General features: G+C 52.0%; 7 protein-coding genes across 7 annotated transcripts; 5 read left to right on the top strand and 2 right to left on the bottom strand.

Moving 5' to 3' along the window:
• Positions 1-197: 197 nt before the first annotated feature.
• On the top strand, positions 198-1,426 carry N7459_004908 (aminoglycoside phosphotransferase family protein; the record flags this gene model as incomplete). Its single annotated transcript, XM_056944092.1, has 2 exons — positions 198-396; positions 450-1,426. The coding sequence occupies 2 exons, from the start codon at positions 198-200 to the stop codon at positions 1,424-1,426; spliced, it is 1,176 nt and encodes a 391-aa protein (XP_056800975.1).
• A 650-nt stretch (positions 1,427-2,076) lies between these two features.
• N7459_004907 (putative 60S ribosome biogenesis protein Rrp14) lies at positions 2,077-3,819 on the top strand (the record flags this gene model as incomplete). The annotated part of the gene is made up of 3 exons (XM_056944091.1): positions 2,077-2,091; positions 2,142-2,225; positions 2,338-3,819. 3 exons carry the CDS (start codon positions 2,077-2,079, stop codon positions 3,817-3,819), a joined length of 1,581 nt encoding a protein of 526 aa, XP_056800974.1.
• Positions 3,820-4,528: 709 nt separating this feature from the next.
• Positions 4,529-5,345, bottom strand: N7459_004906 (NuoI/complex I 23 kDa subunit family protein; the record flags this gene model as incomplete). The annotated part of the gene is made up of 3 exons (XM_056944090.1): positions 4,529-4,659; positions 4,714-4,979; positions 5,083-5,345. The coding sequence occupies 3 exons, from the start codon at positions 5,343-5,345 to the stop codon at positions 4,529-4,531; spliced, it is 660 nt and encodes a 219-aa protein (XP_056800973.1).
• Positions 5,346-5,644: 299 nt separating this feature from the next.
• acpA (acyl carrier protein) lies at positions 5,645-6,441 on the top strand (the record flags this gene model as incomplete). Its single annotated transcript, XM_056944089.1, has 6 exons — positions 5,645-5,869; positions 5,955-5,972; positions 6,080-6,160; positions 6,227-6,275; positions 6,341-6,379; positions 6,434-6,441. 6 exons carry the CDS (start codon positions 5,645-5,647, stop codon positions 6,439-6,441), a joined length of 420 nt encoding a protein of 139 aa, XP_056800972.1.
• Positions 6,442-7,321: 880 nt separating this feature from the next.
• On the top strand, positions 7,322-8,628 carry N7459_004904 (GOLPH3/VPS74 family protein; the record flags this gene model as incomplete). Its single annotated transcript, XM_056944088.1, has 4 exons — positions 7,322-7,654; positions 7,722-7,968; positions 8,030-8,523; positions 8,578-8,628. Coding segments are annotated over 4 exons (1,125 nt in total), but the record flags the coding sequence as incomplete, so codon positions are not given.
• A 600-nt stretch (positions 8,629-9,228) lies between these two features.
• Positions 9,229-10,464, bottom strand: N7459_004903 (phosphatidate phosphatase App1 family protein; the record flags this gene model as incomplete). The annotated part of the gene is made up of 1 exon (XM_056944087.1): positions 9,229-10,464. One exon carries the CDS (start codon positions 10,462-10,464, stop codon positions 9,229-9,231), a length of 1,236 nt encoding a protein of 411 aa, XP_056800970.1.
• Positions 10,465-11,815: 1,351 nt separating this feature from the next.
• On the top strand, positions 11,816-14,280 carry N7459_004902 (fungal specific transcription factor domain-containing protein; the record flags this gene model as incomplete). The annotated part of the gene is made up of 6 exons (XM_056944086.1): positions 11,816-12,266; positions 12,328-12,875; positions 12,932-13,202; positions 13,262-13,437; positions 13,497-13,677; positions 13,736-14,280. The coding sequence occupies 6 exons, from the start codon at positions 11,816-11,818 to the stop codon at positions 14,278-14,280; spliced, it is 2,172 nt and encodes a 723-aa protein (XP_056800969.1).
• Between the last annotated feature and the right edge of the window lie 155 nt (positions 14,281-14,435).

The raw sequence follows: 14,435 nt of genomic DNA, 5'->3' as shown, positions 1-14,435 counted from the left end.
GCCACAAAGCACACTCATCTTTCAACTCCTTCCTTTATTTTGAGCAGATTCCTGCTTGTTACTCATCTCCTATCAGAATATTCCTGTCATTTCCTGAGCTACGTTCCCATTTTGCAGCTATTGATACCCTGTGTATCTTATTTCTGGGCTGCATTTGGCCTTTCCTTGGCGTATTTGGAAAAAAACATCGCCTCACGATGGCCGAGAAAAGGGCCCATGACGAGCCGGAGGTTCCCATGCACCGCCAATCTAAAGCGGCGAGGTTTAACGCCCATACTCTGAAAAGGTTACACGCTGCTGTCAAGGACAATCCAGAGATTGACCTAGCTACTCAAATGCCCTTGGGTTACTCGAATCGACTTATTGACATGCGGAGTGTTGTCCAACATTCTCTTGGTAAGCACAACTCATGTAACCATTGCCTTGCCATACCTAATCGCCGCTACTAGAGAGAACAAAGAAAACTCCCCAAAAGGAATTCATACCGGAGGAAGATATTCGAGAATCCCTCAGTGCAATAGATCCGGTTGAAGTGCGGTTTCCGCTCTCTCACGCGGTTTTGGAGCTACTTAAAGAAGTGTCAAAGACTGCTGACCCTCTGCCTAACGGACTTGGTCAAAGGATATGTCAAGCCTTGCAGAGGAGCGAGGTCATTTGGAAAGGCGCATTTGCTCGCCGGAGAATGGTTTTCAAGTGTGCTACCGATATAGTCGTCAAAGCGGTGCGCAATATCGACGACTACACCGAATACACAACCTTGCAGTACCTTGAGCGACATAAGCCAAGCATCCCGGCGCCAAAGCCTCTTGGGGTCGTGTCTATCAGTGGTGTCTCCTTGATCTTTATGAGTTATGTACGATCGGTGTCTCTGGGGGAGGTTTGGCCGACCCTAGACTGTGGCCAAAAGGCTTCTCTCAGCAACCAGCTAAACACAATTCTCCTCGATTTAAGATCCCTGCCTCATACCCAGGGAACTGCCTTTGGGGGGGGGGTGGAGGGCGAAGGTTGCAAAGACATCAGGAGGCATCTTCGACGAAGTGAGACCCCGATCACCGGTCTCGATGATTTCGAAGACTTCATATACTCAAGTCCACACCCTGGTGGGCAGGTTTTCGTTGAGCTGCTTCATCGTGTATCGCCGCCTTCGTACGAACACTCTACACCGCATATTGTTTTCACGCACGGCGACTTAAGACCAGACAATATTGTGGTGGAAATGACCGAAAACAACCAGTATTCTATTACCGGCATCCTTGATTGGGAATACAGCGGCTTCTACCCAGATTATTACGAATCTGTTAGGTGCACTAATTGTCTGTCACCATATGAAGATGATGACTGGTTTCTTTACCTGCCGGAGTGTGTTTCACCCCAATGTTATGCTCATTGGTGGCTTGATCGAGTCCGAGAAACGAGAGTCGTGTAGACGACAGAATGGACACCTTGCGGTTTTCCACCTGCCCAGACAGGTATTGGATTGAGTCGAGGGTGATCCGATTAAAATCCTCCGAATTATTCAGTATCGAAAAATATCTCTCTTTCTATACAATCCCGGACAAGATAAGATCCAGGGAGAGCCGCTCTCTCCACTGCTGGTCGGGATGCCTATGTTTCGTTTAATTAGCTGAACCAGTTGCTCATTTTCTGCTGCTACTTGAGGCCTATGAGAAAAGATATTAGACCATTATAGGCGATCGGGAATAGGGTTGTCACTTGAAATTGACCCATGTTTTCTGTTCCTCGGAAGAGTATTCTCTCTTCGATATGTTGTCGTTTGAGGCGGGATAAATTAACATTGGTCAGAAAAATGAAAAAGAGTCCAGTATATTCTGAGTGGGTCATTTTTCAGTGATGCAGACCGTCCATTCCAGACAGTCCATAGCTGACTCCTGACACGAGGTCAAGTGTACGGTGTAGTGGAAGGAAGATTCCAAGTCGAAGTAGAAAGTGAATGACGTGCACGGGCCACCTCACAACCTGGGAAAAATTTCGGGCGGTGAAGGAGCGGAGAGCGATCCATCCAATTTTTTCCCAAAAACCTCCATTCTCCAGCCGATCGGGTTTTGCACCGGCAGCATGGATGACATCGAGGTATGCCAGCCGGGTGATGGTCTTCCTTTCGTGAAGCTGACTGGACCCAGGAACGGCTGCGCAGCCATGCGCAGGCATTTGACGGGCTTCTGTCCTTGATCCCCGCCAAATACTACTACGGCGATGACAACACTGTACGTGCGCCCTCTGCTGCCTCTTCTTGCTTCTTTGCTTGCTGGTGTCTTTCATCATCGATTCCCGCCCATCATGCCAGAGACTTCCTCTAACCGCTCTCTGCAATCGCAGGATCAATGGAAACGGAAGAAACAGACTAAAGAGCAAGCCCGAGAGGCTAAGCGAGCGAAACTGGACCCCGAATCTGCAAAGACGGCCAAGGACGTGATGGACGAGAACGCTCGCAAGCGGAAACGAGAGGACGGCACCCTCGAGCCGGAGTCGTCGGACGGAGAACTCGGATCCGAAATTCCCAGGGAGGGCCTGAGCCGCGGTGATAAGACGAAGAAACAGAAGCAGCAAGAAAAGTCGGACGAGGCCAGCACCGCCAAGTCCGAGGAAGCAGAAGCTCGCAAGAAGCTTAAGGCTGAGAAGGCTGCGCAAAAGAAAGCTGCTCAGAAAGAGAAGAAGAAGGCCAAGGACACCGCCAAGAAGGAAAAGAAGCAGGATGAGAAGCAACCTGACACCAAGACTTCGAGCAAGCCTGCTCCCGAGTCCAATGGAGTTGTCGATGATAAGGACAAGTCCGATAACGATGACGGTGATGATATTGAGGTCGACGGTGCCGATGAGGGATTTTCTCTGGAGTTTAACCCGGAGCAGCCCGAAGACCCTTCCTCAGCCTCCTCTACTCGCAATTCTCCTGGCTTCGATGCCTCCAACACCCAGTCTGGCAGTTCCTCAATCTCCTCCATTGTCCCGCCCTCGGCGTCCACTGATGCCAAAGATGGCAAACCGTCCGAGCCCAAAGCCCTTAAACCTACACCGGAAGATCTTAAACAACGCCTACAGAAGCGTCTGGACGAACTTCGGGCCGCTCGGCATGCCGATGGTCTTAATGGCAAACCTGCTCGCAATCGCCAAGAACTGATCGAAGCCCGGCGGCAAAAGGCTGAACAGCGCAAAGCTCACAAGAAAGAGTTGCGGCAAAAGGCGAAGGAAGAAGAGCAGCGCAAGAATGATGAGGCTATGGCTCGCCGCTTCTCCCCCGGTGGCTCCGGTTCTCTTCTGGCATCCCCTCGCTCCCCGGCAGAGTCGGTGGGGTCTTCCAGCAATAACTTCTCATTTGGTCGTGTTGTCTTTGCCGATGGTCAGCACACCGATGCTACCCTGTCAAATATCCGCGACAAGCCCAAGAGCCACGGTCCCAGCGATGCCGCTGCTCAGCTCAAGGCCGCTGAAGCCAAGAAGGCCCGCCTGGCCGAGATGGACCCCGAGAAGCGCGCCGAGCTCGAAGAGAAGGACCGCTGGTTGAACGCCAAGAAGCGTGCTCACGGCGAGCGTGTGCGTGACGACACCTCACTTCTCAAGAAGGCCCTCAAACGCAAGGAGACTGCGAAGAAAAAGTCTGAGCGCGAGTGGAAGGATCGCATTGACACCGTCTCTCGGATGAAGGACCAGCGCCAAACCAAGCGCGAGGATAATCTGCGCAAGCGCCGAGAGGAGAAGGGCAACAAGGGCAAGAGTAAGAAGCCTGCCAGTGGAGGCAAGAAGAAGGCTAGACCTGGCTTTGAGGGCAGCTTCAAGGCCAAGGTTGGCGGCAAGAAGAAATAAACTTCACCTCGTCCTCTGCCTTCCTTGATGTCTCGTTCCATATTGTCCAGCCTCAAAAAGCCTGAGCGGAGACGGACCATTCCAAAACAAAGAGAAAAGTGTTTTGAAACATCGAACTGGGAAATATCCATCCGGGGTTTACGGTGTCTGGTGTTCGCGCTTTTTTAGCGGCAATTCGTCCGTTATGTCCTATATGTCTGCATGGGTAGCGATCTTCTTCGTTATGTGAATACAATATCATTATGTTCCACAATGAAACCAAAATAGTTGTCTTCCCAGAGCATTGGATCCACAGGACCCAATAGGGTGGGATCATCAAGGCATGTAACTAACAGTAACTAACTAGTCGGGTGCCCAGGTGGCATCAAGAATAGACTCGTTGTAGAACGGAGCCAGTATGAAATATATGGATTTCTTCCGATTGATAAAAGCCGTGAGAAAACAGACCTGCTAGATTCCAGAACAAAGGGAATAGAAACACGGGTTCCACATGAATGGAAACTTCCTTTGGGAATCGACTAGTACAAGTGAGAACACAAAGTCGAGGATGGGTATGTACAAGAGTGATGGGGTGAAGGGTGTCGTAGACCCTAATTTAGTTTTTCATGCACGCCGAATCGGGCGTATAGTGGGTGAGCTCGCGCCTCCGTCACGAGCCCAACCTTTCCTCCGGGCTTAGGTGGCAGATATATGCCGACACGCGACTCGATTATCGGTAAGGAGCATCCGCACGAGCCGCAGCGGCGATTTCCGGCTCCCACTTATCACCGTTGGCAAGCAGCTTCTCCTTGTTGTACAGCAGCTCCTCGCGGGTCTCAGTGGCATACTCGGCATTGGAGGCTGTAGAGAAGGCTGGTTAGAAACTTTCCATTATAATAGTCTTGGAGCACTCACTCTCAACAATGGCGTCCACGGGGCAGCTCTCCTGGCAATAGCCACAGTAGATGCACTTGGTCATATCGATATCGTAACGGGTGGTCCGGCGGCTTCCGTCCTCACGCTCCTCGGCCTCAATGGTGATGGCTTGAGCCGGGCAGATGGCCTCGCAAAGCTTGCAGGCAATGCAACGCTCCTCACCGGTGGGATAGCGGCGCAGAGCGTGCTCACCACGGAAACGAGGGGAAATGGGACCCTTCTCAAAAGGGTAGAAGATGGTGTAACTGCAGGAAGAAGAGACGAACGTCAGAGAAATTGAGGGAGTGGGGGTCGTCACCGGTGTGGGCGTGTGGCCTGCAGGTGGACAGCTTCTGAGAGAGCACTTACGGTGGTCGGAAAAACTGCTCCAGCACGACGTACATGCCGCGGAAGATCTCGGCCATGAGGAAGTACTTGCTGGCCTTGTCGAGAGACGACTCGGCACCCTGATCCCAGCGCTTGGGAGGAGGCAGACGGAAGTCGGGTTGAGGGGGGCCCGCTGGAGTTGCTGCGCGGGACACCGAGGAAGAGAAGTTTGCGGTCGAGCCCATGGGCATGAAGGGCGAGCGGCGGTAGGCGACCAGCCTCGCGACCTGTCTGGAGGTGGCCATGGTGGAATCAAGAGCAATGAAGATGGAGGGAGAGTGGGGGTGGAGGCAATTCAAACAACGAGCAGGTAGGAGAAGGAGTTCGCTGAGGTTGAGTGGTGTTTGCAGGTTTGGGCTTAGGTCATTCCTTTCTGCCGCGCGCTGATTGGCCGGCGGCAGGATTTTGCATCGCGGCATCACTTCCACCTTCTTCCCTCTCACCCCGTCACCTTGTCCCATCCTCCATCCTATCTTCCTCCCCCACCTCACTTCCCGACTTTCTCGTTTTCGAGCTTCCCAGCTTTCGCGTTATATTTTCTACAATGCTCCGCTCCGCCATTGTCCGTTCCCTCCGGGCCTCCGCCCCCCGGGCTGCCATCAAGACTCCGGCTCCCTTCCAGATCCGCAGTTCCCCCGTTGCTGTTCGCGCCTCGCAATTCACTCCCTGCTTTGTCTCCCAGACTATCCGCTCCTACTCCGCTCCCGCCGGTCTGTCCAAGAACGAAGTCGAGGGCCGGATAGTCAACCTGCTGAAGAACTTCGACAAGGTGCGTGACAGCTTATTCGGATGGAATCCTTTGTCACTACGACTATGTATTAGCATCATCATACTGACTTATCTGTTCCATTCAGGTTTCCGATGCCAGCAAGGTTAGTTTCGGATTGCACGCGATATGTGATGGCTACCATCCGTCTAGCTGCAAGCTTGGACAGGGGCCATCCGACGGGATCATCCATTAACGATAAGCGGTCATTAGATTAGCGGTGTTTCCCACTTCTCGAACGACCTGGGTCTTGACAGCCTGGACACCGTCGAGGTTGTGATGGCGATTGAGGAGGTACGCGCCAGAACCCTTTTTCTCGGAAACGCTCCAGGACAAATTTTCTAATCCTCTCGCCCACAGGAGTTCAGCATCGAGATCCCCGACAAGGAGGCCGACCAGATCCACAGTGGTAAGTCCGGAGATGACCAACGAGGAGATTTGCATCACAGAGACTAACGCGTGATGTGTGAACAGTTGAGAAGGCTGTCGAGTACATCCTGGCTCAGCCCGATGGTATGTTGATCCTCCTGCCTGGCCCATCTTTCCTCTTCACTAACTCGATCGCAGCCCACTAAATACCTCTGAAAATTCTTGGGATCGGTTTGTTGGAAGGTCGGATAGAAAAGGATCGGAACGTCGGCGTCAGTCAGGGAGCTCGCCTCATAGAAGTGCATCTCTGTGACATTGAACGCTGTTTTGTATGCTGAAATACATGCCAGTGGTGTTTCTCATCCTTCTATATCGTGTATATCATCTTGAATGCAGTTTTGAACCAGTGCCCGGTTGGAGCGAATGCTCTATTTCACCACTCCATACTTTCCATGTCACTGCTCTCGATCGAATTCCGGTATTGGGGCCGGTAAATGGTGAGATGACGCGGCACCCGTCTAGATGTAGTTGCGTCTTCGCCAGATCCCGCGTCCAAGTCGAAATCGAGGACAAATTGTATCCAGAAAAAGCAAACTAGAAACAACAGAAACGGCGATGCAGCACATTAATGCAATGAATATTTCCTGTCAAAAATCGACAGAATTTGAAAATAAAAGAAAAGAAAAGAAAAGAAAAAGAAATCCTCGATTCGTTGCAGATCAGGCAGACTATACTATGGCGCTGTCGGTAAACGGGCGCAGCGCAACGAGCCACATCGCCCCCCGAACTGACTTCGACCCCATCCTTTTCTTCCCTGACACTCCATCCGCCCTCTTCCTCTCCTCTGCTCGACAGGGGTCAATAACGCAAGACGCATTGGTTCGATTGACTATAGCGCCCCCACGGTCGCCCGTTAACCCACTCGGTCCCTGGTTTCCCCTGACGCCGAGAGAGGGTCCCACTCCAAGAAAGCGGGAGACTTTCGGTCTGCGCGGTACACCTTTGACATCTCTCCGTCTACGCGGACAATTCATGCCCCTTGCGACCGGCACGCAGATCGGCTGAGAACGAGATACGAGACAAGCCTCCGCCGTCCCCTTTCGGTCGTCGACTCTCCTCCCACCGTCCCAACCAACCTCCCTTATCCTCATGGCCTCAGCCGGGGGCTTGACTCGCCGACGTGGCGGCGGTCGAGCTACTGGCCCAGAAGAACAAGATGACAGCCGAGTGTCGTCGCCTGTGTCGAGAAATGGTTCTGCGATGGACAACCGCATTCCGGAAACCTCTTTTACCAGCGCCGAGAATGGTCACAAGATCGCATTCGACCCCCGCGACCTCAGTGAAACAGAGGAGCGGAGTAAACAACCGAAGCTGACCCTGATGGAGGACGTGCTCTTGCTGGGTCTGAAAGATAAGCAGGTGAGTGTTTCGGAGGATGGCTCAACAATCACCACGCAGACTGCTGACTTGCCATTGTTCGCGATAGGGCTACCTGTCCTTCTGGAACGAGAACATCTCCTATGCCCTGCGTGGGTGCATTGTCATTGAGCTCGCCCTTCGCGGCCGGATAAGCATGCAGAAGGACTCTTCGCGCCGGCGTTTTCCACTGGCCGACCGCGTGATCGAGGTCGTCGACGACACATTGACTGGAGAAGTCTTGCTGGACGAGACGCTGAAGATGATGAAGTCGAGCGAGAAGATGAGTGTGAACTCGTGGATCGATTTATTGAGCGGTATGGCAAGGCATCGAATCTCGCGGCGGTGACTCAAAACTGACATCTGATCCCTCTTCAGGCGAGACCTGGAATCTGATGAAGATCGGATATCAATTGAAACAAGTGCGCGAGCGACTAGCCAAGGGTCTTGTGGATAAGGGCATCTTGCGGACCGAAAAAAGGAACTTCCTTCTCTTCGACATGGCCACCCACCCCGTGGCCGACGGCGGCGCCAAAGATGACCTCCACCGACGAGTGCGCAACATCTGCAGCAACCGCACCGTGATCATCCCTCCCAGCCCTTGGCTTCCTGAAGAATCGGACTTCCGTTACCTTCGCACCGTCACAATGGTCTGCGCCGCATATGCGGCGAACGTTCTGGAGAATGCTTTGGTTACTATGAGCCACGAAGCCCGGGAGCGGGCATTTGCCCAGGTGGATGAGCTGTTGGCTGAGTATTCACAATGGCCATTTGCTCGGCGAGCCGGCGGCTCGCAGGCAATTGGAGCCAACTTGGCCCAGGCGATCAACGACGAGGTCAATCGGGGTCCAGACCGGGAACTCCAGTTGGAGGTATGTCTTCTCTTACCTGACTAGACTAGGAATTTACACTAACAATCCCCACAGATTGTCGCCGCGTGCTTGAGCGTTTTCACCAGACTTGATTCACTACTCTGAGCGGATGTACCGTTGTTGTTTCTAATACAATGTCTTTTTTCTTTTTCTCTTCTTCCACTTCTGTGGATTTCCGCCGTGCACCTAAGCTTTTCCAGAGGCGTGGCTGTTGGTCTGTTCACTCATGTAGTTTCGCATCATGTGGGTTGGGAATTGGACAGAGTGTCTTGTGAGAGTGGACCGCCGGGTCAAAATTCTTTCTTGTATGGGATATTTCTAGGGCTTTTGATCTCCCCGCCCGTCCGTCTTCTCTTTATGAATGTTCTGGTTTCTACTTTACCTTTTGCTTGATCAGGAAGGACAGTTCTACCAGAGGCTCCGTATGTGAGATTAGCAAAAATCATCGTGGCCGAACGGATCCACGGATGCAAGGAAAAGGCCTAGGGCTAACCAGTGATGAATTTGGTTTATTTGCCATAATCACTCCGAGCATCAATGCAATATGGCGTACGGTCAGCGTAAACCAGGGTAGAAGAACAGACTTGGAAAAATCGCGGACTAGGTCCAAATATCCCTTAGAGGTAGACAAGCTGTTGAATGTCTTCTCAGCTACCTGGGTAACCAGGTAATATATCTACAACAAATAATTACAATAGCTAGTATCTACAGCGCTTGGTCCTCCATCCCCAAGGTATCCACGAACTCATATAGATCCCTGGTATCCTCGAAGACTGTCCAAACATTCGCAGGAAGGTCCTTGAAAGCCTCCTCAAACCTCTCCGGTTTGTTATTCTCCTCCATGTGGGCCACATCGGTCACTTTGCGAATGATAATCCCATGGACCCAGCCGGGATACCGACGGTACATGTCGGCATAAGCCTCGGGATCCTTCTGCGTCGAGTCACCGATACAAAGCACGCGGCGATTCGGGAACCAGCGCCGAATCTTCTCCAAACGATCCACTTTGTACTCTTGCGTCTTCTCCGTGAACGACTTGATCAGCCCGCCAATGTCCATCCAGGAGTAGTCCCGCAGCACCAGGGTCCCGGGGCAGTAGTGTTCATGCAAGAAAGCGTGAAGGAAGGAGTAGAGATTGTACGGCGACGCAGAGAGGTAGAACCAAGCCGGATTCAGCTCGTTATGTATATGCCGGTAGAACTCCGGCATGCCGGTGATTGGCACGGGCTCTTCTGCAAATGTCGTGCGCAAGATTCCGGTGATCTCGCGCGTCATCGTGCGCTTGATCGTGTCGTCAATATCGGAGATCACCAGCCACCCCTCGGGTGCCACGAAGCGGGTCGCCATCGTAGCTGCGCTGCTGCCGAAGTTCTGAAGCTGTGGGTGAACGACTGTGCCGTCCTCCACGGTTGACGTGCCTAGGTCGATGGTTTGGCTGATGATGCCGTTGCGGTCTGACGGGCCCAGCAGGTGCGACTGCGTGGAGCCTTCGACGCTGACGTCTAGAGTCACCGTGCGACCCGGTGATACTTGGTCCAGGAAGGGTTGAATGCGCTGCTCGATTCGCTGGCGTGTTTCCTCGGCGCCGCTGCCCATTTCGCCATCCAGCCCCATATGGTCGAGGATGCTGGCGACGAGCTTGCCGATATCTTTGCGGCCCTCGGTTTCAAAAATACATGCCACGAATTCGGCTTGCCATGGCTTCGATGTATCCTGGTTGGGATCATCACTCACAGGCTGATACGCGGTGTTGTCCAGCAACCACACGGTGTTTGTTTGTGGGTCCGCCGGGTGTGCGAGAGGATTCTTCGAGCCCAGTACCGAAGCAACGAAATTCATGAACGAAGAGCCTCGACGCTCCGGAGCCATCGGACGCGGTGATATATCGGCAGCCTCATTCTGCTCACTCTTGGCGACGTCGGGGGCCGGATCGTGGGCCATAATGCGCTTCCAGCCCCGTGTGTATCTCCTTTCCGGCAGGGAACCGTTTGTGGAGGTAGAAAAAAGATTTCTAGCTCAGGCCAGGAAGAGACCTAGGAACAAGACGGAGATCACGAATCGAAAATCAGTCCAGATCGACCGAGGAACTTTCCGGGGCGAGTGATGCCCACATGTCACAGAAGGAACTGCCTCAGGGGAAGCGGCGCTGATCATATAACGAACGATCTCTAGCGTGCCCCTCGGTCGCCCCCGTACCATTTCCCCGCCTGATCTCATAGTGCGCCTCCAGCTTGAGGCTGTGAACATACGGTTGAAGGCACCCGAGCGCTCTGGTGATCGATATCATTTGATGGCGTCAGCCGAACGCGATGGCTTGGCAGGGTTGAGGTTCAGCTCGTGCCGTTTGGGTGGTGATCATCGTGGTCATCCCCCTAGCACCCCGGGATATTGACTTCACCATGATATGATCGGTCTGTTCCAGGTCGCATACTCTCAAAAGGTCGAGGAGAATCTCGTAGTTGCAAAAGATTCGAGGTGCCCGGGCGTTGTGGAGACTGTCAGCTCCAGTGGCTTGGGAGCGGCGTGTTATACTTCCACAAGGATAACTGTGGTAACTGAGCCTATCTACCACATACCTGCAGCAGATCAGTATCGTTGCTATATATACCCATCTGCAGACCATCTTCATCTGCTGCCAGCCACGACCGCTTCATCTTCTGTCCTGAAATATTCTCTGTGTCGGTGACCAGCCCGGTGTTATCACCAATCGCCCTCACCTTATCACCCATTGGAATCCCGGTAAGGTTTCCGAATCTGCATCACATTTTCCCTCTCCACTCGGCTCATCGGTTGTCTACCCGAGCTGATTGCGGCCGGCTAGAGATCCCCATTTCAGAGAGATCTCTAGTACCGAAGTTGATAGGTAGAAGTTCCCGAATGGAAGGGAAATCCAAGAGCAGAACGGGAGTGGATATACTTGATGCCGGTGCGGGGGAACCCCTGCCAACAGCGCCTCAGGCAACACTCGTTCTAGATCTCAATCGTTGCTTCTCTTCCTTCTTTCTCCCTCTATTTCAATCAAGATTTCTGTCGCTGTTTCAGTCCCTATGAGATAGCTGCTCCTGCAGCTGCCCAGCCTTCTCCGCCTGCTGACCCCGGCAAATATATGGCCTTAGCATCTGCGGAGACGTTGTCGAGCTTATCGCCCTCACCCACGCAGCTCGAGACTTGCCCCTCATGCAGCCTGCGCAGCGATTAAATATGCACCGTGCGAATCGAAAGCAAAGAAGAGCCGCCATTGCGTAAGCATACTTCATTGGCCGTGCTTGTGAATTTGGGCATTTGACATGGAATGTGGGCAGGTGTACTGCTTGCCGCCAAAGCAAAATCAAGTGCTCCGGCGATGAGCCATGCATCAATTGCCGAAGGAAATCACTCTGCTGTCAGTTTTCTGAAGAAAATAACAAAATACTGGTATCTGAAAGGTTTGCCACCTTCGCTGTCATCATGGATTCCATCTGAAACTTGCAATAGATATCTTCGCAACCTGCAGAAACAGGCCTATAATTGGCAGCGAGAAACTGCAGTCAAGCGTTCCCGAAAGGATGATCTCCGATTCGAAGATGATCTAGACGTAGGGCATGCCGTGGACGATTTCCGAGCCGCCGCAGAGCTTCTAGGCTCCAGGCCCGGAGAATCACCCCCCTCGTCGGTCACTGAACTATCATGCAATATCTGGACAAGCCCCTTCACGCTACCTACCACAGTCATTAAGACTTCACATCAAGAGCAGAGAAATTGGAGTGCGTAAAGCCACCTTTCTATTTATACCATCTGGTTTTCTCACACTCTGACGTGTAATAGTTTGGCTAGCCCCTTCCTCAGCATGGTCTCTTACTGCTCGACTTACTCTCATGATGACTGAAAAGCTGGGACTAAACTCTGACAACGTCCCTCCTCAATTCTACCTGGATGGAGACATCTACCCTTTCACATGGAACCGCGATATCAACCCTGATCCTCCAGACACGACTGGCCTGCCCTCCCTTGATTACGCCCTCTATCTTTTTCAGATTGTCCGGTTCCACCTGGGCCAAGCATACCGATTCTTTGATGAGGATACATTCGTGGTCCGAATACATGAGTTTTACAACGCTCGCTCTGAAGAGAAGGCGACCCAGCCTAGGTTCTGGTTTGTTCAGTTTCTTATGGTCATTGCCCTTGGCCATGCATTTCTCTCAAGGTCTCGCAACCACAAGGACCCCCCCGGCTCAAGATATTTTGCCCGTGCTATGTCTGCCATACCGAATTATACTTCTACCGGCAAGGACAGCTTATTGGCCATAGAAGCCTTGGCGCTGGTTGGGCTGTACTTATATGCTATCGATCACAGAGAAGCAGCTCATTTGCATGTAAGCACTAATGTCACTCTACTGAACCATACTAGCTTGATGGTGACGTGAATCAGGTTGGACATGCTATACGAATAGCGCAGATGGAGGGGATGCATACCCAGCTTCCTGAAGGGGTTCTTGGGCCTGCAACGGTAGCTCGATGCCGAAGTCTCTGGTGGTCCTTGTACACAATGGACCGTCACTTTTCCCCGTCAGTGGGACTCCCTATGACTACAAATGACAGCGACATCACTACCCTGATCAATCCACCGAGTCCAAGCCCGAAAGACCTTGCATTCAATCTTCAAATCAGGATTACTCGCATGCTTTCGTTCATTATTGGCAGTAGGTTCTTGAGGGCCCTGATCATACTATCCATGATGTCTAACTTTGGCATAATCAAGCAATCTACAAAACTGAGAAAACTCAGCTAGGGACGTTCTTAGAAATAACCCGAAATATACTCGAGACAATGGCGAGATACGCGGAAGAGATTGAGAAGATGATCCATGTCGACTTCAACGGCTCTATGGATAATTTACCCGGAGAGACACGTCACACAATCTTGTTGTACCACCAGGTAATCTAAAACATACGTCTTGTTGTATGTTTTCATATCATTGCTCTGACTTTCCGCAGTGTGTAATTGTCGCCACAAGGCCGCTGCTTTTGTCCGTCCTCAAGGAAAGGCTTGAGAAGCTAGGTCGAGCAGAAGAGGATTGGCAGAAGTTTCTGGCTCTTCCCAAGTCTTTGATTTCAATTGGGATCAAGTCTGCCGAAAAGATTCTTCTGATAATAGGCGATGATAATTGCCTCCTCGGTATGCTGATTCGATTCATCTTGTCCAATGGTCATAATATCGATTAACGATTTTTCAGAAACCTTCCTACCTTTCGAACTTGAATTGACATACGCCGCCGCTCTACATCTAACTATGGCAGATGCACTTTTCCCCTCCAGCATAGACGACCATTCATACAGCCAGGCCGCCCATTCCATACTCGATGAAATGATCATTTGCGGGAATCGGGTCGCAGGGGCTCGAAAAGGGGAACTGGGCCGGATCGAAGGCTTGTTTCAGGAACTTTCTAGGCGGGTCGAACAGGAAGGTCTTCGGACTCTGACATTGTCAGACCCAGGGCTCACGGATACTACAAATATCAGCATCCCTGAAGCTCAGCCTGGAGTTATCCCCATGATGGAGCCGGACTTGGGTCTTGGGTCGTCAGCCCAAGAGGAACGGCAATTTTCTATAGGCCCGTCAGGCCCCACGATCATCGGTTCCCTGGACAGTATTGGCATCTCATCTAATGAGTTTCTTTCTATTGTGGATCAGATCAATAACCCGGGGATCCCGTATGGAGTCTTGGATGTGAGACCAGATTGGCTATCAGAAGAAGACATCGCTGACTCGTTTGTCTGAGTCGAGCAAACCTTCTGCAATCAAATTTAAGACCATTTAACGGTTATTTGCATCGCGGCCTTTTTAATCGTCCATTTGCATAGGAGAGACAAATATTTCTAACGCCGGGATTCCATCATGCCTTGCGTCAATCACCCTTGGTCGGGGCATGTCTC

This window comes from Penicillium hispanicum (assembly GCF_028827665.1).
Source record: "Penicillium hispanicum strain IBT 35686 chromosome Unknown utg000004l_segment0_segment0, whole genome shotgun sequence".
Taxonomy (NCBI): domain Eukaryota; kingdom Fungi; phylum Ascomycota; class Eurotiomycetes; order Eurotiales; family Aspergillaceae; genus Penicillium; species Penicillium hispanicum.
Note: the sequence above shows the minus strand (reverse complement) of the source record. Positions and strands in the feature narration are given on the sequence as shown.